The sequence below is a fragment of the Python bivittatus genome, unplaced genomic scaffold (genome assembly GCF_059951505.1).
Source record: "Python bivittatus isolate LINGU-HERP-01145 unplaced genomic scaffold, Pbiv_v1 ctg000580_np1212, whole genome shotgun sequence".
Classification (NCBI taxonomy): domain Eukaryota; kingdom Metazoa; phylum Chordata; class Lepidosauria; order Squamata; family Pythonidae; genus Python; species Python bivittatus.
Window position 1 is genome coordinate 17,412,774 of NW_028277087.1, and position 26,560 is coordinate 17,439,333.

At 37.9% G+C, this 26,560-nt stretch overlaps 1 protein-coding gene across 1 annotated transcript in view; it reads right to left on the reverse strand.

Annotated features, from left to right (window-relative positions):
- Positions 1-989: 989 nt before the first annotated feature.
- Positions 990-26,560, reverse strand: part of WDHD1 (WD repeat and HMG-box DNA binding protein 1) — a 30,137-nt gene continuing 4,566 nt past the window's right edge. The window contains exons 4-26 of the mRNA XM_088149685.1: positions 23,437-23,588; positions 22,116-22,227; positions 21,182-21,232; positions 19,603-19,698; positions 18,801-18,893; positions 16,746-16,852; positions 16,263-16,404; positions 15,901-16,099; positions 15,550-15,737; positions 14,305-14,489; positions 13,715-13,956; positions 12,453-12,590; positions 11,823-11,979; positions 10,565-10,679; positions 9,490-9,621; positions 7,351-7,589; positions 6,515-6,639; positions 6,044-6,085; positions 4,473-4,516; positions 4,218-4,376; positions 3,079-3,209; positions 2,819-2,954; positions 990-2,156 (exon numbers count right to left, since the gene is read on the reverse strand). Of these exons, the coding sequence (XP_088005811.1) occupies positions 1,953-2,156; positions 2,819-2,954; positions 3,079-3,209; positions 4,218-4,376; positions 4,473-4,516; positions 6,044-6,085; positions 6,515-6,639; positions 7,351-7,589; positions 9,490-9,621; positions 10,565-10,679; positions 11,823-11,979; positions 12,453-12,590; positions 13,715-13,956; positions 14,305-14,489; positions 15,550-15,737; positions 15,901-16,099; positions 16,263-16,404; positions 16,746-16,852; positions 18,801-18,893; positions 19,603-19,698; positions 21,182-21,232; positions 22,116-22,227; positions 23,437-23,588 (3,189 nt within the window). The 3' untranslated portion in view covers positions 990-1,952. The remainder of the gene's footprint in view (positions 2,157-2,818; positions 2,955-3,078; positions 3,210-4,217; positions 4,377-4,472; positions 4,517-6,043; positions 6,086-6,514; positions 6,640-7,350; positions 7,590-9,489; positions 9,622-10,564; positions 10,680-11,822; positions 11,980-12,452; positions 12,591-13,714; positions 13,957-14,304; positions 14,490-15,549; positions 15,738-15,900; positions 16,100-16,262; positions 16,405-16,745; positions 16,853-18,800; positions 18,894-19,602; positions 19,699-21,181; positions 21,233-22,115; positions 22,228-23,436; positions 23,589-26,560) is intronic.

The following is a 26,560-nucleotide window of genomic DNA, read 5'->3' on the forward strand; positions in this document are numbered from 1 at the left end:
AAAACTTGCCTAGCATGACCGTTGCTGTGTGCATAAGTAGTGTATAAACATTGAAATCTTGCCTCAGCCCACTCACTGAATGGTACTTTTTACACTACTCTACGGGTCAGGTGGAGGGAACACTGATTGGCTCCTGGCATTCTCTATGTGTTCTCAGCATTCCAAGGTTGCCAGAAATTAAAGACAATTATATGGCTGATGTCAAATGTTTTGGACGAATTTGGGGATGAAAATAATGCCATGGGGAAATGAAACAGAATTAAATTTCAGATTTGGAATTTTCTGTCCTATGTGAGAGAAAGTTAAATGCTATAAAGTTTTTTCAAGTGTTCTCTTAGTGTGAGAAGGGATACCACCTGACTGCTTTTTCAGTGCTGGTTATTCTGGAAAAAAAAAATTAACTATTTTGTTCCTGACCTCAGAAATGACCAAAGTACAGTTATCTCTAGCAATATAAGAAATAGAAGTAAATTACATAAACTAGCATCTTAGTTCTCTGGAGCAGTTGCAGAACAGGTAGTCCTTGCTTACAGACTGTCTCATTTAGTGATCATTCGAAGTTACAACGGTGTGTAAAAAAAAAAAAAAGCTTTGCAACCAATTCTCACGTTTACAACTGTCACAGCATTCCATGGTCACATTATCACCATTTGGGCACTTCACAATCAGCACAGATTTATGACCATTGCAGCATCCCACGATCATGTGATTTCCATGCTTCCCAATTGGCTTGTGACAAGCAGTTAATGGAGAACATGGAAGTAAAATCATAAGTTGTGGACACATAATGTTTTGCTTAACAACTGAGCTGACTCGCTTAACAACTGAATGGGAAGTGACATAAGTCCATTGCAGTCATGTGATTTTCCACTTAGTGACCACAGTGCTTAGCTACAGAGTTACCTGTCCCAACTGTGGTCGCTAAGGGAGGACTACCTGTTTAAGATAATGAATATGGAAACAAAGTATTCAACAGCCAAAATACAAAAGGTCCTTGCTTTATTTAAAATCATCAGTAACATAAAAATATAGCATTGTAAGATCTGGAGAACAACGGCATAATAGTCTGAGACCAGGATTCTGTTTACTACACAGAACTAAGAGATACTTTTTAATGCCAAAGGGGCTAGGATCCTTCCCTAAACTGGAGATTGACTTACCTTCTATAATACAATGCTGTCTGGGAGTGAAATCCAGCAGAAGGGAAGGCTGAACCAAGATAACCAAAATCCATTCTTTATGGATTTTTCTAGAATGGAAGTTGAGTAACACAAACCATTGGAGAGTTTGACTTGAATGGCAAGGGGACAATGAACTGGCTCCATTATTAAGTTCAGCTGTCAAGGAGGCAGAAAAATTAATAACCCTTGTTATATGATGGGTATGAAGGAAATGGAGAAAACATAACACTGAAATCACAACTTGGTATCAAGCTAGCACAGTTCATCTCCTGAATCACATGTCTCCTCCTCTCCTTGCTCCATTCTGCTCTCTCCTGCCTTAGTGTCCTATAAAGCACTATCTGAATGTACTATCTGAATGAGCAATTCAGATAATACTTGGCCTTATGTCAATAACATACATTAGTTGGAACCCACTCTATATGAGTATGACATTCAATGGCAATGCCATAAGACCTATGAAGGCAAATTAGGTTACTTACTATCCTAAGCTATATAAGCTATAACTGTCAGCCTTACAGCCATGAGGGACGTGCTTATATGGGAGCAAAATGTTTCACAGAACTTCAGAACATGCCACTTTGCTCCAGAACGTGCTGAATCTCCATTCCTAGATCAATGTATTCTGCGTATCTTAATAGCCAAGCTTCCACAGATTTCCTTTCCTTGAATGCTCAAAACAGAAGCACATCTCCATAGGGGAACAGTCTTTATCCATCTGTTAGAATTTTTTTAATACTACAGGCTAACGGTGACAAGTGCAAGATTTGTTTAACTCTGCTTATATGCAAATGTTGATAGTTTTGTGAAGGTAGACTGATTAAATGATTTGGATTTTTTAGCAGAGCCTACATCCTCTTTTGATTTTTGTTCTTGGCCTTCTTGCCCTTTATCGTTAACATCTTCTGGGTGCTTTCGCTTTTTCCCTTCAGATGGATCACTGGTTTCTCTTCCTTTGGCTTTCTCAGTCCAAGCCTTTAGTTAATGGAAACAAAAACAAAACAATAATTCTACAATCACTATTAAATTATAATATTGTCATTAATTAATATGACTTTCCCATAAATATTAGGCACCTATATATATGTATGGTGGAGCATATAATTCTGAAGATAGTAGCACTAGAACCATACTGGAATTATGTGACTGAATGATCTGGCACTAGAGCAATGACATGAGATCGCCTTGCACATTTTCACTGAATCATGTTCTGACTACTCCAGCTGGGTGGCCATTGCACAAACAGAGCAGCATGGATGGTGTGAGGTCAAGGTTAGTACTGAAATAGAATTAGTCAGGTCCAATCTTCATTCAGCTATAAATCTCAATGAATAATTTGGGCCAATCACTGTCTTTGTCTGAATTACTGCATAGAATCATAGCAAATGAACGTTGCAATGGGTAGGAAGAAAAAGCTTCTTGGAGAAGAGGCAAGATAATGTATGAAATGGGTATTAGCCAAATACGCATCCAGATGAGGAACTCCTCATACATCTCTCCAGAAAAGGATCTGTCATACTTTGCATTCTACTACCTGCTTTTACATGTAAAATTGTGTGACTTTAGGAAAAGTGAAAACAGAATACATTTCTACATGGTATACAAAGATATAATCCTCCGAAAGAAGATTTCATTACCATTCTTTCCTCAGCAGACAGAATTCTGAATCGAATCATGCCTTCTTTTATTATCTCTGTTTCTTCAAAATGAGGATTATCTGACAAAATACTGCTTCTGTTCTCTTCTAGCCACATCTGGAATCCAGTTTTTGGCCTAAAAATTATACAGATAAGGAAAATGTTCTGAAACAAAACCTTTATACTACCTGTGAACATTTATATTCCCAGAAGGTGGAGTCATCTCACAATGGCAATGTAAGACTCCTTGGCACACTGACCTTTTATTATCTCTGTTCTCAGTCACAGTTTGAAGTTCAGATGGTACAGTGTCATTTTTTCCCTCTCTATCTTCTGCGACTTTCTTTTCAGTAGTAAGTGCTCGGGGTTGGAAAAATGCAGTTGCTGTGGCCTGAGCAATGGAATATATTTTTATAATTCAATGCAAATGGCTTCTTTATATATTGCATTTGTTACTCTAAATTTCTCAGAGCAAGAACCTCTAATTTTGGTGAGTGTCCACTTAACTTTCTGAGGGAAAAGTATTTTTGCAGTAATTATCTACTCAATAGTTTTGGAAACAGTAATATTGATTACAACGGAAGGAGATAGTAAGGTAAAGAAATACATAAGGATTTAAGCAGTGCATTAAACTATGATTTAAATGTAAAGCAACCATATTAACTGTATCTAATTTAATTTAAAATAAAATAAAGCAAATGTAATTTTTGCTCCAGATCCACCCACTTCTTTGTCTTAACTGCCAACTGTTTAGAGTGCAGCTTCTGTAAAGCCACTCAGTAAGGAAATGCAGCCCTCAGACTGGAAATAATTACATACATACGTATATACATGAGGCTTATTGCTCAACATCTTGTAGGTGAGAAATACTGTAGACTTAGTAACTATAAGCAGCACGTACGCAGTAATTCAGAAGCAAAAAAAATGTATGCCATTAAAAGACAGCACTTGTATATATACTTAGAGTAAACCAAGTACGTAATACCAATTACATCACTAATATACTGCTGTAAATAAAGTTAAAAATTTTAAACATTATTAACTCAAGTAAAGATTCTGTGTCACTTCTAACTGTACTATACAAACCATCTATTTCACCCCCATGACTACCTCTTTTACTCAACCACTGCATATCAAATGACAAGAAAGAAAGAAGAGGGAAAAAATACCAGCAATACCATGTTATAAACATTTCCTGAATGGTCATCAAGACGAAATTTCTTTTTACTACTTAATTAATGTCAGTTTCCTGCCCCACCCTTTTCAATCTCTTTCCCCGCCAACCAATCTCTGGGTAGTCCTTCTGTTTTCATTAAATTTATAAAATTTGCTACATCTGGAAACAATGAATTTTCCAAGCTCTGTTTCCATAAACCAAGATAAAGGTCCAATCCATCACCTGCTTTGACTTGGGCTTGGGAATCAACGGCTTGATAACTGGGCTCTTCTTGTTTGGACCCCCTTGGCCATTCAGCGTGGGATTTTTCTTAGGCAGCCTAGTCAGGTTGTCCAGAATATTGGGTGAGTGAACAAATGCATCCTTTTGGCTACTGGATACCTACAGGAGCAAGAGATTTAAGCAACTTGCCTTTTCCCCCCACAGGACTTCAAAAATATCTTAAAAGTAAGGTAAGTTAAAGCCATCAATTCTCACCTTGAAAGGATTTACTCGCACCTGGTTGCTAGATGCATGGGCAGCTTTGGTTATCCAAAAAAAAAAAAAAGGGGGGAAGGGAAGGGAAGAATACCAGTGCAAACCGTTATAAAACTATCTCCATATGTTTTAAGAGATACTGCACAATTTTTATTTACAACGAGAACAATTAAGCAGGGCTGTTCATATCCCCCCACCTCTAGTCTTTAAGACATGAACAGGACCTGGTCTCTGCTGTTACTTTAGTATTCCGACAATTTGAGCTTTAAAAAAAGACCTTGCCAGATGAAATCTAACAATCTGCTCCTCTGTGCGCCTGCAGAATTGCTGCTTCTCCAGCAGACTGTGATACTCAAGCCCTTCCTGTGGCACCCCTCTAATCAAGGTGCTTCCCTTTGAATGGCAATGAGTTGGAGTCTGTGGACGTGCCCAACAGAGTCAGCATGTAATATGGTTGGTATCATATTCACATACTGAGGATGTCTGAGTTAGGCCCAGACATTAATATTTATGCCTTACGATTATTTATTTATTTTACTTCCCCCCACCTTTTTTATTGTTATATTGATACAATATGTTATTTCAATACAATGATATTTATATGATATAATTACAAATTCTTGACATTCTATTATTTAGATAACTTGGAATATTGGAAATGAAAAAAACTAGATATTCTATAAATATAAGCTACAATTTAAGGTATCAGTGTTACGAGCATTAAAATTATTTGGCTTTTTAATTCAAGGCTAAGTATAACATTGGAAATGAAAAAATAAAAATGAAGACACTGTGACTTGCATCAAAGTATTTGCTATACAATAAAGGTTTTTGTCTTAAGCTAAATTACTTAATGTTAAAATCCCTGTTGTATTGTTACTTGGTATATATACATATGTATGTGTATACACACACACGTTAAGGAAAGGAAAAAAAAGATGAACAAAGCAAGTTTAACAAAAATTTAAATTCCAAAAAGTAAAAAAAGGGGAAAAAAGGAAAAAAAGAGATAAAAAAAAAAGAACTATTAAGTTTCTGACTTCCCCCTTTTTATACATCTGCTAATTTGCAATATTTGTACGACTTACTTTACTTTTTGTACCACGAAATACTGTGGTCTTTCAGCAATTTACATAACACTATTACAACACTGCAAGGAGAAACTTGATTCTAATGATGTGCACAGGATCACGCTGAGTGCCACCAGCCTAGTATTCTTTTGCACTACACTGTTCTTAGTAAAAAGTCACTGGGCGAGTGTAGCCCCTGATTTGTGAAACTGAACTGATGCATCACATTCTAATGGCAAACTATACCGCAGCATCACTGGAAGCAGTAGAGCTTTCTATTAACCAGGCAGCAAGATTTCAATGGAGGGATTATTAAACAAAAATGTGAATCATATATGTGTGTTTCCAATTTATTTAATCAGCTTGAAAGTTCTTCGTGAGAATAAAAGCATTTAACAAATTCTGTGGGAATACAGTTGCATAGCTGAAACCTAATATTTGGACAAAATGTTGAACAATTAAGAGTTTTTCCTTCCCTAAAATAAATTCAGTTTGACTCACCAGACTTGGAAGTAGATGCATTTCCATACAGTGTGGGAGAGCCTTCAGAAGAATTAAAATGGAGGAAAAATTAATATTCCAGTAGAAATACTTAAACATTTTCCAGTTTAATTATGTTAAGACTATGATATAAGCCATATGTGATAAATACTGAAACAGAAGGGATGCACAATAGGGTTACATATGCACAAGTATGAGAAAACCCAGTGCGAGCTTGGGTTGAACTTCCCACTCCCGCTCCTACCCACTCCCCATAACTAGTCTTTCAGTAACAACTTTGCGTCACCAGAGGGCCTCCTGTGGCCTTCCTGGAGGTTGGAAGGCTGGATCACAACTCCCATCTCCTCACAAATTGCCCATCTCTGTTCCAAATACATCCTGTTTTCTGAAAGGACTAGCCAGTCTTCAGAGTCTGAATTTATGACCATGTAGCCTTCTGCCTTAATATTCATGGGTGCTTGCTCAGCTTACTAGGTTTTGCCTCATTAACAGTGTTCACTTTCTCCTCATCCTCTTCTTCGTAAGTCTCCATGTTTTGCTGGCGTTGAAGGTTTCTTTCTCGAGCGTGACTCCATTCTGTGGGGGTATTACTATACCTGCATATAGAGAAATGCAGTCAGCCAATGGCTTCTATTCCTTTGCTTAAAATATTAAGGAAGGGGCAACTGCCACACATCCTCTACAAGAAAAGCCAGGCCTTAAGAAGAATGATAAAACAACACCTTTTGTTTCCATAATACTTGTTTAAAACAGGCTATCCTGGTCCTCATGGAATCAATTACCAACAGCCATTTCCATAAAAATATGGTACTTTTTTAAAAACAGAAAATGTGATGAACTATACTACTGCCCAGAACACCCACTTCATTACAAGCTACTGTACTATTTTCTTTGTTTCCTTCAGTGGCAATAGCCACCTCTGGGTTTGCCCAGACCCTTTCTCCTTTCTTGACTGAATCCATCCTTTTCTTCCACTCTGCTTACAATGTTTCCTCTTTCCATTCACCTAGAGCCTTTTAAAAGGGCTGGATTGCTGATTTTTCCCATCCCGTCACCTGATCAGTTGCATTTCTGTCTTTTCTTGGGTTAAAAGTAAGCTACTGAACTCAGGGTTCCTGTTTTTGATATTATAATTGAGAGCCTTTGTTTACTGTTAGTCCAACCCAGTCCTGCTGTAAGAGGGATGGGGCAGTGGCATATTTTCTTCCACAGTGGTTTAGAAAGCACCTGCCCAACTTTAAACAAAAACCCAACTATAAAAATAAAAGTTCTCTCTCTGTTGTGTCCCTTTCAGAATTCACTTTTACCCAGCATTCAGGTGGTTTCTAAAATCCTGTTGCGGCTTCTCTTCTTCCTCCTCTTGCTCAATATACTCTTCAGCAGATGCCAGCTCTGACACCTTCTCAGCGGCAAGTTCACTAAGTCTCTGGGCAAGAATCAGCCTCCGAGAGCGAGAGGCGTATTTGATAGCTAAACTTGCAGCACTTTGTGTCATGAGTTCAGCAAGCTCCATACAGCGAAATTCACGTTCCAGTGTGCAAGATAGCTATTTTTAAAGCAAGGAGGAAAAAAAAATGTTAATGTTTATCTGAGAAATATTTGTTTGGGAAAAAAAAAGAGGATTAAAAAAAGTCTCTAAAAGGATAGAACATTCAGTTCTCATTCTTTCTTTACAAAACAGAATTCAAGGAAGCAGCCTCCTAATACATCCATGCCAGAGCAGAATGAGTCCCAGCTATTTTCTTATAAAGCCATTTCATAGTTATGAAAATAACTCGAGTTATGATGCAGCAATTAAAGTGAGCAACCTCAGGAACAATGCATATGAAACCTCCATTGAAGAAAAACTACATTTAAAAGAGCCAGAGAACATCCAGAGTAGTTTTTTTAATTAAAAAAATAGTGAGTTCAAGAGATCCATGTCTCTTTCTGCTTTCAAAAGTTCTATTACATAATGATGCTCTTTTCCAGATAGCTATAAAATAGTGTAGTTAAGGATCAAACTCCTCATGCACCTGATAATTAACCTGCACAGTACATAAAAGCCACAGGGAAGCCTGAGTAAACAGAAGTATGGGTTGTGGAAAGGCGAAATGAAGTGCCTCTCTCCTTCTCAGGTTCCTCTCCAAAAATGGCCTCTCCTTTATATTGCAAGGAAGTTGAAACAGGCTTATCTTGAAAAACAAATGGGTTTGGCCAGAACAGGCCATTTTTATTAGGACCCTGGCAAGAACAGATAAGTGTTAAATTTTCAGCCCTTACCCCCATAGTCTCAAGAATACTCAGGCTTCCTGAGGCTATTTATAAAACATGGCGGGATAGTCACACAATTAATTAATTTCATTTCTAGGTTGGCACTAAGAGACTGAGCTTTGAACATAAATTGCTGATCAAGATGACTCATTTCCTGAGCCTGGTCTGCCTTTCTCTCTCCATTGTGGAATTGCAGCAATTTCACTGGGTCTGGCCTTCTGCCTCCCAAAGCTCTTGCTACTCCTGCCACAAATGCTTAGGCCCATTCATCTCCGCTAGCTCAGGCTTCTTCTGCCTTGGACCCGCTCATTATCTGTGCCTTGCTGTGCTGTGCCGGCTCCTCTCTCTGGCAGCAGCTCTGCCCACAGCCAAATTACCTAGGACCAGGGGCATCCATGGGAGGGAGGCAAGCAATGAAACAACACCATGACACAAAACCCACAACTTACATACATGCATCAGATGTCAGGATCCAAGTACGTAAAGGCAAGACTGGGCCTTTATGCACATTTCATCATTTTGACATTATCTCGATTTGCTGTGGACACCTGCAATATTTTTTCTGTTGATTGGCAAATGTCTGCTTATTGTCCAGGATGACTATCTATGCTTATACTGAGCATTACAGTATTGTATATTAGCAAGTTATATTTTGTCTAATTGTGTGCTTAAAACATTCCTCATCTGTTTCAGAGTTAACAAAAGTCAACAGCTAGTCACATGGAATGAATGACTGCATGGAACAGACAAATTCAAAAATTGCAAAGAAAAAAAATCATGAAACAGGATTCTTTATTCAAGTAATATAACAACCAAACGTCTAAGAAGCTTTATTCAGGTAAATTTAAAATAGTCTTCCCCAATGTGGTATCCTTCTGCTGTTTCACTTTAACTCCTGTACCAACTTGGTGGTAGGCTGAGGCTTCATGGAAGCTGAAATCTGGCACAACTGAAAGGGATTCGATTGAAGAAGACAGATTTGCCACTTTGGAGTCCTTGGGTTCTCTGAGCTTGGTTGTTTTCTTGCAAACGTTTTGTTACCCGGCTAGGTAACATCTTCAGCGCTGAAGATGTTACTTAGCCAGGTAACGAAACGTTTGCAAGGAAACAGGCAAGCTCAGAGAACCCCAAGGACTCCACAGTTCAACCCTGAGCTACATATATTCTCTTCCATTTACAACTTTACCACTTACTGCAAACATTTTCATCAAGAGATTCTGCTGCTCTTGGACTGCCCGGCCTTTCACGCTTTCATCATGTTCATATCCATTTTGGGATAAGTAGTCTAAGTAGTTGTGAAACAAGACTGAGCGCCAGAATTGCTCCTACATCATGCAGAGAAAGGAAAGAATATCATAGTTCATATAACTATTTCATCATGACTGCAAGAACACAAAAATAATATAAAATTTATTCAAAGAGACAAAGAGAAGTTTATAAATTACTTTGAAAATGTGATAATTAAAATTCCAAAAGACTGGAAATAAGCAAACAAAGTAGACCACATTAATTAGAATTTGAAAATGTAAAAGAAATTTTAAAAATCAGAATAATGTGGAGCAAAGGATCCTTTCAACCACACACGTATTTATATACATCAAAAGCTCTGTTCTTAATTACTTGAGAGATTATTCATCTTCACCCCCTCTTGCTTTCAAGATTTCAGCAGATGGTATCCATATGCTCCCAAGCGTAACTCTGCAATTGTAAGGACTAGGAACTTGCTAATTTGCTTTGGGGGGGGGCAGAGAGAAAAACAGCTGAGAAAAAACTGTTAAGGGATTTTTAAGGTTTTACTGAAAACAAGACTTGCTGTTTTAACAAGGCCCTGAGGGCTACCAAAACATTATCACTATTGTGCCACTATACATTAGGGTTATAAATAAAGCCATAGACATGCATACCATCTACATAAAGTTGTGACACACATACATAAGTTGGGCCACTGTTTCTATACATTTCCTATGTATATGTGTACTATATGCAATTGCAACCAAATTGTACAAATGATCTTGATATTAATTTAATAGGTAAGAGCAGTTTTATGGTCTTTCTTCATTTTAGAGATTATCTGCATGCAGTATATTTAGTACAGTATTTAATGCAGAATGCAAGATAAAATTACTGGAGATATCATATCTATTTCCATGCAATAACAACCAAGTGAAAAGCAAATAAAATAGATGTGAGCAGGGAAGCAACTTGCAACTCCTTATTTCCTTTTTCAGGATGGATCTAAAAATTATATTATAAATTCTAATTACCCACCTCCATTTGACCCTTATCTGTTGCAGTCTGACAAAAAGGGAGCTTAAATGGCAGCACTGTTACTGCGGGACGGGGAAGTGTAGGTGGAAAATGAGCTCCTTTACAAAGAATGCATCTATTCAAGAAAAATACAGAATCAAAAGATACATCTAACAGCAGTGCATCCTCTTCTCCTTCCCAGAATCACCACAGTCTAAGCAAGTTATTTACATATTCAGCAGTATATATGTCAAGAAGAGGAAGTCTGCATTTTTCTCAATTTTTTTAATGACAGGCTAAAAATTAACAGCAATTTAAGGAAAAAAACCTGGAGTTTTCTCTAAGCCTTGAATATACAAATACTTTATTTAGCATTCAAATGAGATTTCCCTAGAAATACAGAACTGTCCCTTTGTCACTTTAATTCATTTAACATAGTATGCCATGTTATTCTATAATTATTCAGCAGTTTTTTTTAGTAAAGTCAAGGACAAGAAAAGATCGCTCACATACAGAGCATAATGTCATAGTCCTCTTATCTCTGGACTGGCCTAAAAATTTGCTGCCATTTTAGGCAAATCAGTGAGTAACTTGCTGGACTTCTCTGCAAGGCTGAGCTGAGAAAAAAACTTTGCTTCATAAAGATGCCCAATTCACCGAAGAAGTGTTACTGGATGACACTTGAAGTTCTTGAGCATAAATGGGGTTAGAGGCAGTGTTTCGAACTCCATCTCTTATATCCTCCTCTTCACAACTCTGCTCCTGTCATTCTGCTAATTGTATTTCATTATGTATTTATTATGATTTGAAATGTCTAGCCCAATCAGACACTCTTTTAAAACCAAGCCTTCAATGAAGGGAACATTTTCACAGAAATCCATTTTTAACTAGGTTTAGATGATGTGTTTTCTGTTTTTACTTATCTTGGATGAGCAGGAGAAAAAAAAACCCACAATGACTTTCATTCATAACCAATCTTCCTAGGCTGACATGTTCCAAGGTTTTAATGAATCTCCTAGAAAAGAATTACTCGAAAGGGGAATTGCTGAATATTTTTGTGCATTTGGTAAGTGAATTATTGCTAGTACCATAGGCCTCTTTCTAGTAAAAAAATTAATCCTGGAAGGCTCTAGTTTAAATGAATGGAGGCAGTGGGAAGATAACAAGAGAGGATGATTGAGGAAGTCATATTTCAACAGATCTGTCTGAATATTTCTGTGTTGAGCACTTCTCACTGTTCTAAAGAACAACAGGGACAACCTTCAAGTTATTTTTGTACCTGAGCTGCTGAGGGTTTTCATGAATGCCAACAATCCAGTAATGGTCTGACTTCCCTTTACAGTGCTCCCTGGTATTACAGACTGGGGTCCAAATATTACCATGCCTTCTGTTCAACATTCGTACAATACCCTCAGAATCCACGTAACAGGGGGTACCTAGTTATTCATTAGAAAAGCACATATATAGTTTTGTTTTGACAGTCAGTTCTCTTTGAAGCAGCTGTATTGATTAATGAACGAACATGACGTTAAATGCTACATCTCTCATTGCCATCATGTACATTAAAAAGTACAAATATTTTGAAGAGAATCAACAGATTGGTTGCTAACTTTGGCAATGGCTCCCTCTTCTGGTGATCCAGAGTAAAAAAACCATGGACATTCAATCAGCCAGCTTCCTTTCCCCATCCCCCTAGAAACCAATAGCATTGTCTTAACACTGATAATTGATGCATACTTTTTAGTTAACAAAGCATATGATGCGTTCCATTCCTGATGTCTGGAGGATGTTTGACATGGAAAAGTGTTGAAGATTGCAAATGTACAAGATTTGATGACATTCTCCTTCCCTCATTTTACACTAAAAGAATAAATTGGGATCTAACCATATCTTAAATGATCCATCTTACCTTCTGCTGAAAATCCTATCCATGTTAAATATGATTTCCTGGAAAGGGGAAGTGATTCACCATGTAAAATTTGTCTTTTCTTTTTTCCAAGTTCTAAAAGCTGAATTCCAAGACACTGATCCCCTTCAAAGCCGGTGCCTACAAGTGAGGGTTGGGGATGGGAAGGATATATGCCGTTAATTCTGACCAAAGAAAGTCACACTGAAAAGTTGCTGGGAAAGTATAAAGAAAAGGAAGGAATTTAGCTGTGTACAAACAAACCTTTTTGTGTGTTACTGAATTATTGTGATGGATTTCCACTTGCTGGGTAATTTTAAACATTGTCAATATGTGATGACTATAATTTGGGATTTAAGAAATTATTTTAGGAAAATAATATTATATTCATGACGTAAAGTCTAAAACATTTCTCCGTTTGAAATTCTAATAATAATAGTAGTAATTATTATTCTACTCTTACAGAAATCACTGTGAGATGTAGAATAGATGTTTGCTGTCTTTTGAATCCTTAACTTCTAATTTTACTAGTACTGCATCTTTATATTTAAAAAAAAATAAAGACAAAATAGTAGAAAGCCAGAGGGAATAATAGGTCAATGACAAAGCACACGCTTAGCATGTAAAAGAATTCATGCTCAATATCTCCACTCAGAAGGAGGGGAACTAGCAACACAGCATAAGATCTCCTGGTTTTAGAGTGCTGCTATAGGAAGATTTGACAGCACTAGACTAGTTAACTACTGATTTTACTTGATATAAGGCAGCTTCATAGCTCAAGATTTCCAAAATGCAGAAGCCAGAACTACATGGCAAATTCTAGTTTTGGAAAAAGATAACAGAAAGTGAGGAATGTGGTAATCACAATGAAATCAAGCCATTGTTAAGTACTTCAAGACAGCTTATTTTAGTCATGTGACTAAAATCAAAAGACCAAAAGACTACTTGAAAATGAAGTGACCCAATAAATTCAGAGCTATAATGGCTGTAGCATGGTCTTTAAAAAAAATAAAGAGGAAATTTTGTAGAACAATCAAATGGCTGATCTAAATTTGCCCCTAGGCTCAGGGGTAGAAGGGATCATTTCAAGGTCAAGCTTTTTCTAAGGTCAACATTATTGGAATTTCCTGGCCTTAGAAAACACTAGCTGTGCATCCCACAGCCACACCCCCTTCCCCAAGCACAGAAGGACACCTGAAAGAGGTTTGAATAACCAACATTTTAAATTTTAAACAACTAAATGCATAAAAGAATACCAAAAACACCTTTGTGAAAGATCACCAGCAGCTGTTCTCCATGTCCTGCCATCGACACCACATGACCGGGGAGGCTGAAAATCTCTTTCTGAACTCCCCCAATGGTGAACACCCGAAGCAGAAGAGAGCCAGTGGCACATGCAGCCCAGCCCTGGCCCAAACAAACAGCTTCAATGTCTTCACCCTGCAGCATATCAACAGTCCATTCTTTGTTAGGATCCCAGGAGTTGAAATGGATGCAGTGAAGCTTGCTACAAAAGAAAGAGGGAAATGAACGTAAGCAAAACATGAATGGATGTCCAGATACACACCTCTTGCCTTGCACTTTTGAGGATCGTCACCTAAAATGCTTGTTGATTACACTGATGCTTTTGATTTGATATTAAGTAGTTCCAATAAGGAGATCTGCAGTCATTGGTTTCTCCTTTTCCTCATTCTCCACATGTTTTTCTAAAGAAAATCTGAAGCAATTAGAACCTAACAGCAGCTCTGATATGCACTGATTCCATCCTTATTACTCCCACTCCCTTGTGAGTTCATGGAATACAAAAATTAGTTTTACTGGCTATAATTCACACTGAAGTACTCTGTCTTTTTACCTTGCTAGCTCCTCTGTGCTGTCACAGGCCAATAAAATAGCTTCACTGGAAAGGTCTGCCATTGTGTGATTCAAATTATTTGGCAAATGCATTGCATGATGTATTGCAGTATCATGGAATTCAACATCAATAGCATTGTCTTGTTCATCGTTATAGCAGCGAATAATACCGACAGAGTTCCATACCTACAAGTAGGATGTCAAGACTTGTTAAGAAAAGAAGGTATAAATGTTTCTACAAGGTTGACTCTAGATCTGCCCTATATACAGTATATAGGCTATATGATAGCATGCAGCCCATTCATATAGTCTCAGTATGTTTAATCAGCAGTTGGAGATGGGCCAATATAATATCACTGCAACTGAAACTGAGATGGAGAGAACAAGGGATAACACCATCAGTGGAGAACTATACACCCAAGATAGGCATATAAGTTACATCACAAATTTGTCAAAAAGTAGAGTTATTGCAATCAAGAGATCAGAACAGGCAAGCAGCAAAAGACAGGGTTAATGTCTGAGAGATAAGCTAAATTCCTAACTCCTGGAACAGATTTCCATTCTCTCTAGAGGTAGAAGCAATGGATTCTAACCCTCACCTTATCCAAATATAGTTAAATAAATATATTTCTCTTTCCCTCCCATTTGTGAAGAAATCTATATTATTTTTAGTCCTATTCAGAAATTTTAAATTAAATGTCTTTAAACCTACCTCTATTTCTGAAAGGTTTTTTTGCAACTTTTTTTTACTAATATTCAAAACGTAAAAAAGATTCCAACAACAAAAAAGTACAGTCAGTAATGTTAACAGTAGAGGACCAACTGATGGTACTTATCTTGTTTTTATAGGGGTAGGTTTATAGTCCTATAAGAGGCAACCTGGCCTCTTACTTATGAAATGAACTTGCTTTTGAATGCTTTTGTGAGAATTGCAGCCCTTTATCAGCTTAGGCTGTGGCCATATCTTGAAAGTGATCTGAGCACTGTATTACATATGTTAAAAGCCATAAGGTTACATTTACTAAGTGGAACTGCTTAAGTAGAGTATCTAGAAACTTCATTATTACGATCATCATCATTATTATTATTATTATTATTATTATTATTAGTACTACTATTACTATTATTTAAATGTAAATGCTGCCTGACTCCCATCAACTCTGGGCAGTTTACAAATTATTTAAAACATTAATAATCTTACTGTTTAAAAGATCAGCTAATGAAACAATTTAAACCTGAAATTAACCATGAAGCGGTGGGTGAGATGTATTGGGGTAGAACCAGACTGGAATGGCTTTTGCTGAGGAGTTGGCAATGGCCCATTGTAGAACGGCCTCTGGACTGATGGCAGTGTCTGGATTGGAACAAATTTTTCCAGATCATCCTCTTCTTCCTCCTTGTTGAGAGCAGGATTAGCTTTCAACAATCCAGCATCTATGAAAGGCAGATAGCACACATCAGGACATTTTGTAGCATCTTCAGAATGCTGGCAGCCAAACTGACAGCATTAGCACATGATTATATGTTCATAGCTGCCCCAATGTACAGCCCCTCCCTCTGCTTCTGCTCCAAACCTCCCACTTTGGGAAATCCTAACCTAGAGAGTTATCATCATCTTCTATTACTGCGCCTCGGTTTCTGGGACGTCCCGACGCCATCTTAAAGTCATCTTCATCTTCATCATTTGTTGCTGCCTTCGAGCCCCAGTCATCCTCAATGAAATCCCTATTCAGAAAGTCCTCTTTGTCATCCTCATCAAAAAGTTCATCATAGCTTTTGATAGAAGAATTAGGTGCCTGAAGCCAGGATTTAACAGTTAATAAATGTATATATGCCAAATTAGCAAATATTCTTCAAAAAGGAAAGCTCTGCCCTCCAGCTAACAAACTTCAGATTCACATGATTGAATTAATAATCACGAAGATAATTTAAAAAAAAAAAGATTTCAGTTTATATTACCTTATGGAATGATTTCTTTCTTCCTACTTCACAGACATTCTCAAGTAGTCCAAGATTGCCTTCTGTATCTGTATAAGCAAGCTGGCCTCCTTTGGGATGCCATGCCAGACCGCAGACTGTGTAACCTTTCTCATGTTTCACCCTAAAAAGGCAATAACAAAAGCAATAATAATAATAATATAAAAAAAATAAAAAGTATAAGTTACATCCAAAATCATGTAGGTTGGCAGACCTTTGCTTAGCTGTTGCTCAGGCCTTAAGTTCTTAAACATTGTGCTAAACCAAAACCAAACAAACCACTTTATGCTAGTCGATCAAGACATGTGAACCCAGAAAGTCTCACAGATTTACCACAGCTTTGATTTTATGGTAGAGGTTGTCCAAACCTTTTATGTCATGTATTAGCGGCTCCCGCAAGTTTTCCTATTTTTTTTTCTTTGCAAAAGCCCATCTTTGTAATGGATACTGAAAACCAACTGGTACCTTTCCAAGCATTCTTGGGTTTCCACTTTCCAAATGACTATACAGCCACCGATACTTCCAGCTGCCAAATATTGTCCACATGGAGACCAGGCCACAACATTTAGGGGCTAACATGGAAAAAAGAAAGTAAGTCCTTGATATTACAAATTCTGTGTCTTCGGCTAAGATTGTGGTTGGTGTGCCCATCCCTTGAGCAGAAAGTGAAAGATGTTTTAGTTTTTTTGTTAATTTGTTAATATCATGTTACTGTTTTGGAGGGAGAGAGACAGGGAGAGGAGAGGAGAGGAGAGGAGAGGAGAGGAGAGGAGAGGAGAGGAGAGGAGAGGAGAGGAGAGGAGAGGAGAGGAGAGGAGAGGAGAGGAGAGGAGAGGAGAGGAGAGGAGAGGAGAGGAGAGGAGAAAGTCAAGACAACAAGTTTATATCTTGACAGGAGACCTGTGGCAATGGCAGAGTTGTGTTGGTGCCCACATCCCAGAAATTCATTGTGGCAGTGGGCAACAGTGGGTTTGGGTAGGAGGAAAGTTTGGGTTGACCAATACAAGTTAGTCACAGGAGTGTGCAGACAGTGAGAAGCAACCAGCTGTGGCAGCCTGAAGTCTATCTCCTGGAGCAAGAAGAGACTGGTTTTGGGATGTTGGATACTAGAGGAGCCTGTAAGCCAACAGCTTCAGGACCCAAACTGGAGGCCAGAGCGTCCATCCTATAAGCCTAGACAGCCTACTCTTGGACAGCTAATGGTGGTGAGATAGGAGCCTCAACAGACTGAGCAGTGGAGGCCAGCCTAGAAGCTCACCAGTTAACCACAGTAAAACATAGGCTGAATTGTCTGGTCTCAACCATGTCAGAAGGTGAGTTTTATTTGGAGCCTTGGACAATATAAGGAGATAATAGGGTTTTTTTACTAACATAATCCATGTGTGAGATAAAAACTTGGAAACTAGAATTGTAATGCCCCTCCTGCAATAAGCAAGCAAGCAGGGGCTTCTTTTTCCCCCAACCAGGAGCCTAGTAAGAGACTGCCTGACAGAGTAAAAGGGAACAGGTTGTTTGCACTGTTTTTTTGGTAAGGATGGGAGTGTTGAAGTGGCTTGCCAGCCTCTCTGGGTGTCTTTGCCAGGAATATAGCTGGCAATTGTAAAGATGTGTGAGTGATAATCAGGAGTGAGTGAGGGGTGGATGTTCTAATAAAGGTTGCTAGCAAATGCTAGGTGAAGAACTGGAAAGGTGAAGTGTTAATTTTAATTATGTTGAGTTTTAGTGTAGATGGTGGTAGCATTGTGAAATATGGGTGTGATTGTAAGCAGCAGAATATGGGGACTGGCAGGTGCCCATGGTTGAGGGATGAAGGCAAGCACAATCCTGGTTGTAATAGGCCAGGGTAGATATGATAATGGGTGCCATGTGGGTCATTCTAGGGGAAGGGAAATAAATAATGTGGAGTCAATCTTCAGTTCTGGCCCAGTGGCCAATCCTGGGTCCTAGTAGTTGGATTGTTGGTGACTTTGGGTTTATCCTGCTGTTGGTAAACACCTGATCATTTGTAATAAGACCGTGTTCCTTCACAACTTAATTGCGGATGAGCATACAGACCTGGCATGTACAACCTAGACTTGGCTGGGCAAAGGCAGGAATACTGCCCTCTCAGAGATCTGCCCAGTTGGGTTTTGGATTCTGCAGCAGCCACTGCTGTAGGTACCTAATAATTATCTATTTACAAATGTACACACAGTAAATGTTAAAAGGAAAGCACACTTCTGTAACAGGCAGCACAACTGTTGTTTCTGCAATAGATTTCTAGACAGCTCATAAAACAAAGGAACTTTAACCTCTGATTACTACTACTACAGGTCTCTGCTTTTAGTCTATCTGACACACATACACCACCCAAACATCAGACTTCCCATATAGCACTAAACTCTTTCACAGGGAGACTAACCCACTAACAATCAATCAGCTTAAGAAAATACTGTATGGTTTTCTCTTCCCTGGTTTACCAAGCAAACACTTCTCAGAACAGGGGCATATTAAAAAGCAGCTATCTAAAAGGATACCAACCTGTGTGATGAAGTTATCTGACAGATCCAGTTCATGATCCCAGGTTTCTCTTCCATATAGCTTGATTACTTTCTCTACCGGAATGGCTAGCAGCTATTTAGGGAGGAAAAAAAGGTTGTTAATAAGGTGGATCTGATTTTTAAATGATTTTTAAATAAGTTCTATCCTGGTTTTGTTTACAAACTCACAAGGGTCAAAGACTTGGTTCACACATCTGGGTAAGCCAGAATGGGGTTGGTTTTTAGCTTAGTGTGATTTGTGAACATACTCATTGGGCATAATGGTTATGGTTTCTTACTAATAGGTTGAAAGGAACAATTATTTGAACATTCTCAGGGTGGGCTACAGAGTGCTCTTGTTCAAGCACCCACTGCCATACAGTTTTTATCTGAATCAGAATAATTTTCTAAGGTATTTGGAGTTAAGGAAGGACAGGCTGTGCATATAAAGCTCTAGGTAGAGATTCTACAGCTACTTTATATTTGACCTCTCCTTGAATCTGTATTACTTAGAAAATAATGCATTTGCCAACTCCCTTCTGCCACTAAACTTTACCAGTTCTGCCTTTGTTCGGCTTAGACCAGATGCCAGTTCCTAAATTCAAACACCTATCTGCACAGTAGCATTAGGAGGGATTAAACAACATTGCAGAATGTGCACACATGCACAAACCCCCAGAGGCATCCATATAAAACAGCAGTGACATCCAAATGATGACACATGTCATCAGCACCACCATTTGCAGACCCCCACAGGGCATGCACACATGCATGCCCGCACACACGCACACAGAGCATATTACCTTTCCTTTTTTTGGTTGCCAGGACAGTCTACATAGGGATTTTGCATTTATCACATCATTACATTTCTGCAGCAGCGGCCAGCTTGTCTCACAATTCTAGAAGTAAAATAAGTTAATGGTGGTTAACTAGCTTGATATAGGCCTTTCTGAAATATAAAGTATTTTGCAAGTTGCAAAAAGTAGGAATAGGGTCACCTTGCCAGCAGCTATATTGATTTTTTAGCATGGAAGCAAATATGGAATACTTGCACTGACATTGCTGGAATGTTAGAGATCCAGGTTTAGGCTTCCTTCAGACACAAAACTCACTGGATAGTTTTAACCAGTTTATCAATCTAATTCATGTGACAGTCCTGTTTTGCAGGCAATTGCTTTAGAAGGGGTTCCTCTTCCAAGACAAATAATAAAAATTAATTACTGTTTCTCACACTATGATTTTATTACTATATCCAGGGATTTCTTGCATTATTAAGAGTTCCCCACTGAGAAAGCAAGTAACAATAGGCATCTTCCATAAAAAGAACCAGCCTATCATGACTGGTTTTCAAGACAAAACATTCTTAGATGTAATATTTATAACCGAATAAACATGTTGAGGATTATGCTGTAAGCCCTACTGAATCCAAAGGGGTTTATTCCAAACTGCTAAAAGAATTAGTCTTAACTCTGTAATTGGTTACATATTAGTTCCACACTGAGGCCCCCCACTTGCATTAGGATTTACATCAGAATTTAAAAGGGGAAACAGAAATAGTTTCAGTGTGGTATAGTGTTACATGTTGGACTAGAACAGAGGAGATCTAGGTTCTAGCCCAACATCAGCCACGGAAACTCTCACTGACTTTGAGACAGTCACTCTCTCAGCCTAACCAACCTCATAGGATTGTTGTTATGAGCATAAAGTGAAGGAAGACCCCCCCCACCCCCCCACCCCCATATAAGTTGTCTTTAGCTCCTGGAGAAAAAGTGGAATTTAAATCTAAATAACTGGTGATGATTATATCAGACTGGTGCCCATCAATCACATATTTCCTCTGAACATGGACAAACAAAAAACAAATATTAAAATGTGCATTTGTACTAATTGCCCCAAAATATATTTTAACTAAGCAAATCGAAGTAAAACTGGTCATTTGGTAAATGCAATTTATTTCTACTTATTTTGTTATTTGTAAAGAGGGAAGAGGAAGGCCTATTTAATTTTGTCTATATTGTATCTTCTTATATTATATTGATAATAAAATATATTATAAAAAATACACAGCAGAGGCTGTATTTTTAAGAGGATAAATATATTGTTGGAACATGAATTATTATTGTTGCTATTTATCCCACCTTTTTTATATATAACTCAAGGTGGTGAACATACCTAATACTTCTGCCTCCTGTTTTTCCCACAACAACCCTGTAAGGTGGGTTGGGCTGAGAGAGAATGGCCGACCCAAAGTGATCCAGATGGCTTTCATACCAAAGGCAGGCCTATGAGTTGTAATGGGATCAATGCAGAGGACAGATACATTGGAAAATATTTAAGGCGTATTGAAAAGTTCTAAGTTTAATCCAGGAAATATTATTTCACCTGTTCTGAAATTTTCCACACTCTGACAGTCCCATCACAGCTAGCTGACGCCTGCAGAAGGAACATTTTTAAAGATATTAGCACCTGGCATTACTTACTGCATTAAGATTTACATTTAAAATTGCACTGAGTTCAGTATCATGAGCAGTTTATGAGGCTACATTTTTGTTGACATACTTGTCTTGAAACACCCCACTCTGGAAGAAAACAAATGCTTTTTTAAGCAGAAAGGCAGGGTGTAATTTTAATACATAAATAACAATCAAATTATTCACCTGACTGGGCTTTCCTTTGCCTGTAGGAACCAGCTAGGTGAAATGTGAAACAGGTATTTAACAGACTTTACTTTTCTATTCTAGTAAGGGAATAAGTAAGTACAGTATGCCAGAATAAAAGCTGGTATTAAAAACTCTAAAACCTGGGTAAATTTTAAACTACCATTTAGTCCAATAAATATACCTTTTCACCTATTCATGCTGTGTATTTTTAAGTTACGCAAGATATACTGGTGCAATAATTTCTCCATCTAAGTATTAACCACAACTAAACCTTTCAAATCTATATTCATCTTTCTTAGGTAAAAGATAATTGTTGTTAAATAACTTTAACAGTACAATACTATACAAGTTTACTCACGTATGTAGGTTCACAGATGATCTACAAATTTGGTTTTGAGGTTACACTACTTTGATTTATCGTCATTTGATCTTTTTTGGAAATAGGCTTAACAAAGACCAAGAAATAAATAACTTCCCTTCATGAAGTAAATATGAGATTAAGTCATAAGGCATAAGTTAATAGGCTGGCATATGCAAATTCCTGCAACAGAATCTCCAAATGAAATGCTGTGCTAAGGAAATATGACAATACAAAATATGTAGAATTGTAGCATAAGCTATTAAAAAGCAATGGAAAGAAAATCTATAGGACATACCAGAAAGGCATCTGCTGGATCCAATGATACACTTAAAACAGGTGCATCATGTCCTCGAAATGTCTTTTGTTGGCTGCTGTCAGTTATATCCACTATTTTCACCAGAAAGTCACTAGAGATAATTATCAGAGTGATAATAATTGGGGGAAAAAAACCAAGAGTACTTCTTTTTATTGAATAAATGAGCACTGTACCACCATTCAAAACAGTATTTTAACTACCTTTGAGAGCCACCTCTGGACATATCTATGGACACACACACACACACGTTTTAGTAAAGAAAACTATAGAAGTAAAAATCTCTACAAGTTATAGATTAATTCACATTATTTATCCTAAACTTTTTTTGTGTGTGTGCTTTCAAGTCAGTTTTTGACCCCTGGCAACTGCCTGGGCTAGTCCCTGCAGTTTTCTTGGCAAAGTTTTCCAGAAGTGGTTTGCCATTGCTTCCTTCCCAGGGCTGAAAGAGCGATGGGCCTAAGGTCATTCAGGTGGGTTCATGGCTAGGCGGGACTAGAACTCACAGTCTCCCAGTTTCTAGCCTGATGCCTTAACCACTACACCAAATTGGCTCTCATTTTAAACTTACACCATATTAATTGTTGATTGAAATAGACAATCTTTTAAAGAAAATTCTACCAAACACACTTTATTTATAACAGATCCATTCAAAAATTAGAATTAACCTTAGAACCATCTCCATAAATACCACTATAACCTATTTATAGTAACAGCAAGAACTAAAGGATGGCAGTAGAATCCAGCTAGAATGTGGCAGTTTAAAACCAACTTTCGGAAACTTATCAATCTTCCATAGCAAATATTATTCTCCTGCTTATGTGAAACACTACACAAAAATTCCCTTTTACATCTTTAGATAACTGCAAGTCACATCAAGAGTGCAGAGATAATTTCTCATGAGGACAGCTTTCCATATCCCACTTGTGCAGTTCACAACAGAATAGACAACTACTATCCATTGCTGTTATGTTCCTATAATACAATAACAATCTGGGGCAGCCTTCCCATCCTAAAGCTTCCAGATATATTGGGCTACAATTTCCATCACTCTGGCCCAGCATTGGCTTCTTGACTTATGATGTGGAAAATGTAGATCACAAATTTGGAGGACGGCAGGTTGGGGAAGGATAACTCAAATTCTCTGTCTCAGAGAATCAATGAGAACACACAAACTTGTTTACACAGAATGCTTACGTCTTTGTTCAAAGAATACTTCATTCCCAGCAAGTTCAGACAGGAAAAATAATCCATAGCTGAAACAATTTGAGTATTTTTCTTTTCAACTTCCAAATAAATTTACCTAGATCCAACAGCTACTTTGCTCCCATCAGCACTGAAAACCACATGGTTTGCATTTGTGGTAAAACGTGTCAAGATACCATCTGGAAGGCCCTCTGGGAATGTATGGATTTGGACAGTGTTGTTAGATACCGCAGTAATCAATCTTCCATTCTACAAATAAAGCAGTATTAGGATTATAGGCTATTCCATCATCCATTGCCCTGAACGGAAAAAGTAAATTATAACCTTTCATGCAATTTGACAGATACAAAAGGAAACTTCTGAAAAAAACCCAGTAACTTCTCCAACTGCCTTTTCAAATACTAAAAACATTGTAACTACACCAAGCAGTTGTAGGTGGACCTACTCTGCACTGTATGTTTTGAGACAAAAATGATGAATCCAGCCTCATTTGTGTCTCAGAATACTCATGCAGAGACTGGAGAGATCACTGCCAGGCTAAAACTGTGCACTTAGCCTAGCCTGTAATTGTTACCTGCAAATGCTATTCCCAAGTTCTTTGGCCAATTATTTTCTATACACAGCTCCAAAGCTGAAAATAGCACAGGAGAACATTTGAAGTACAGGATGAGTAGGCATTAAGGCTGATACATTTACTAAAGATGACGCCTTAAAACAAGAGTCAGCCACCACTTTACATTGCAGGTACCTATGATTTTGCCCAATGTCACATGTTCTTCACAATATATGAATCAATCAAAAAGGGCCAAAACATGCAAGAAGTCAGATATTTTGCATAATTTGGCTATCTTAGAATATTTCAGCAATTTTGATTGTTTAATTCAATTTCTTGATATAAATGTTGGGAATCAGTTTATCATATTGGGGTGTCACAGATACTATATGGCCAGATTCCATTTTAAAACATTCCTTTCTAATTCATCTTTTTTTTTAATCCTGGAGTGCCCTAGACTGATGGTTCACTTTACAAATCACAATGATTCATGTATGCATATAAATATAAAGTTAAGGAAGAATCATGCAGCCAGTATATCTTGAAAATATATAGATGAATAGCAAGAAAGAACCAACTACATTCTAACATTTGAAAAGAGTAGGAAACTAACCACCAAACAAGATCAATATTGAATAAAGTCCTGTGAGAAAACTGCAAAACTGTGATGAAACAAAAAATGGCAGACTGATTGCATTCATAATATTAAAAACTTTCAGGTAAATACACAGCACATGAATTATACGTAAACGTAAGAAAATAAACAGACTATAAATTTGACCTCCCAGCCTCCTGTTTGGGTCTCCTAGAGTCTGCCGAGGGATGCAGGGCCAATCATTTTAACTTGGGGGTCCATTTTAAGGGGTGAAACAGAAGGCTTAAGTTTTGCAGAGACTTAAGGCTCATGTAACATCTCTTAAATCTACCCCAAAGCTTAACAGATGAATACATTCAAAATATTCAACCCAGACCACACTTTCTGGCAGGACACAAAGAAGTGCACCTCTCCAATTGGAAAGGATTGCCCACTCGTGATATAAAGGCTGGATATCTTATAGAAAGCCCTGGATTTGCTTTAATTTGCCATATTCACCAGGGGGCAGCCTTGATCCAAATTTCTATTAGGAATGTTAATCTAGACACCAAACAGTCCATTGAATAATCTAATTAAATTCTGAAGCAAAAGCCAAACTTAAAGCTTTAGAGAAGCGTAAATAATGTTTCAGGGAAAAACTGTAATTTGTACACATTTGACTTTTGCATTGGAGCAAGAAGCTTAATAAATAAAAATATCAATTTTCTACCCAATTCAGACATTTGTATTGTTACTTCATGATAAAACTGTAGGTGGATAATACAAATAAAGAAATTAAATTTCATTCAGAGAATAAACTGAATGGAACTGAAGTCTTGTAACAGAAAAAGTTACATTTTACTACCCCAACTCCCCACAGATAACCATCTGTGGCATACATGACCAGAAAAATAGAAAGGGATGGGTGAGAAAGAACTGTTTATTTCAATTTACAAAAATTTGTGAATCTGATCATAATCTTGTTTTCTTCAGATGAACAGCTTGACTTGTTTTCAAACCCAGTTTAATAACCTGTGTTTCTGAACTCAAAGCCAGAATCATATACATATGAGAAACTGAAAAATTAACACTAAATATTTGCCCAGTGTTTTGAATGCAATGGTTCTAAATCTGAGCCAGTGTGATATGCACTATTTTGGTCATTTTGGAAGTGTTTCAATCTCAGAACAGCCCTGCTGAGTTTGAGATGCTATATTCTGAATTCAAAACACTTCTAAAATAAACAAAGCAACTTTTCACATTCAAAATAGGATTAGTTCACCATTATATACAGGTCTATTCAATAATTTGGTTCACATATAACATGACTTATCCTGTATTTCCCCTTCATGGATCACTGCCTTGTCGTGGTGAAGGGGCTCGCGTAACTCAGTGAAGCCATGAGCTATACCGTGCAGGGCCACCCAAGACGGACAGGTCATGACAGAGAGTTCTGACAAAATGTGGTCCACTGGAGAAGGAAATGGCAACCCACTCCAGTATCCTTGCCAAGAAAACCCCATGGACAATGTTAAAAGGCTAAAAGATATGACGCCGGAAGATGAGCCCCTCAGGTCGGAAGGTGTCCAATATGCTACTGGGGAAGAGCGGAGGGCAATTCCAAGTAGCTCCAGAAAGAGTGAAGCGGCTGGGCCAAAGCCGAAAGGACGTTCAGCTGTGGATGTATCTGGAAGCGAAAAGAAGTCCGATGCTGTAAAGAACAATATTGTATAGGTACCTGGAATGTTAGATCTATGAACCAAGGCAAGCTGGATGTGGTCAAACATGAGATGACAAGATTGAACATCGACATCTTGGGAATCAGCGAACTGAAATGGACGGGAATGGGTGAATTTAATTCGGGTGACCATTATATCTACTACTGTGGGCAAGAAACCCTTAGAAGAAATGGAGTTGCACTCATAGTCAATAAGAGAGTGGGAAAGGCAGTAATGGGGTACAACCTCAAAAACGACAGAATGATCTCAGTGCGTATCCAAGGCAAACCATTCAATATCACAGTCATCCAAGTCTATGCCCCAACCACTGATGCTGAAGAAGCTGAAGTTGACCGCTTCTATGAAGACCTACAAC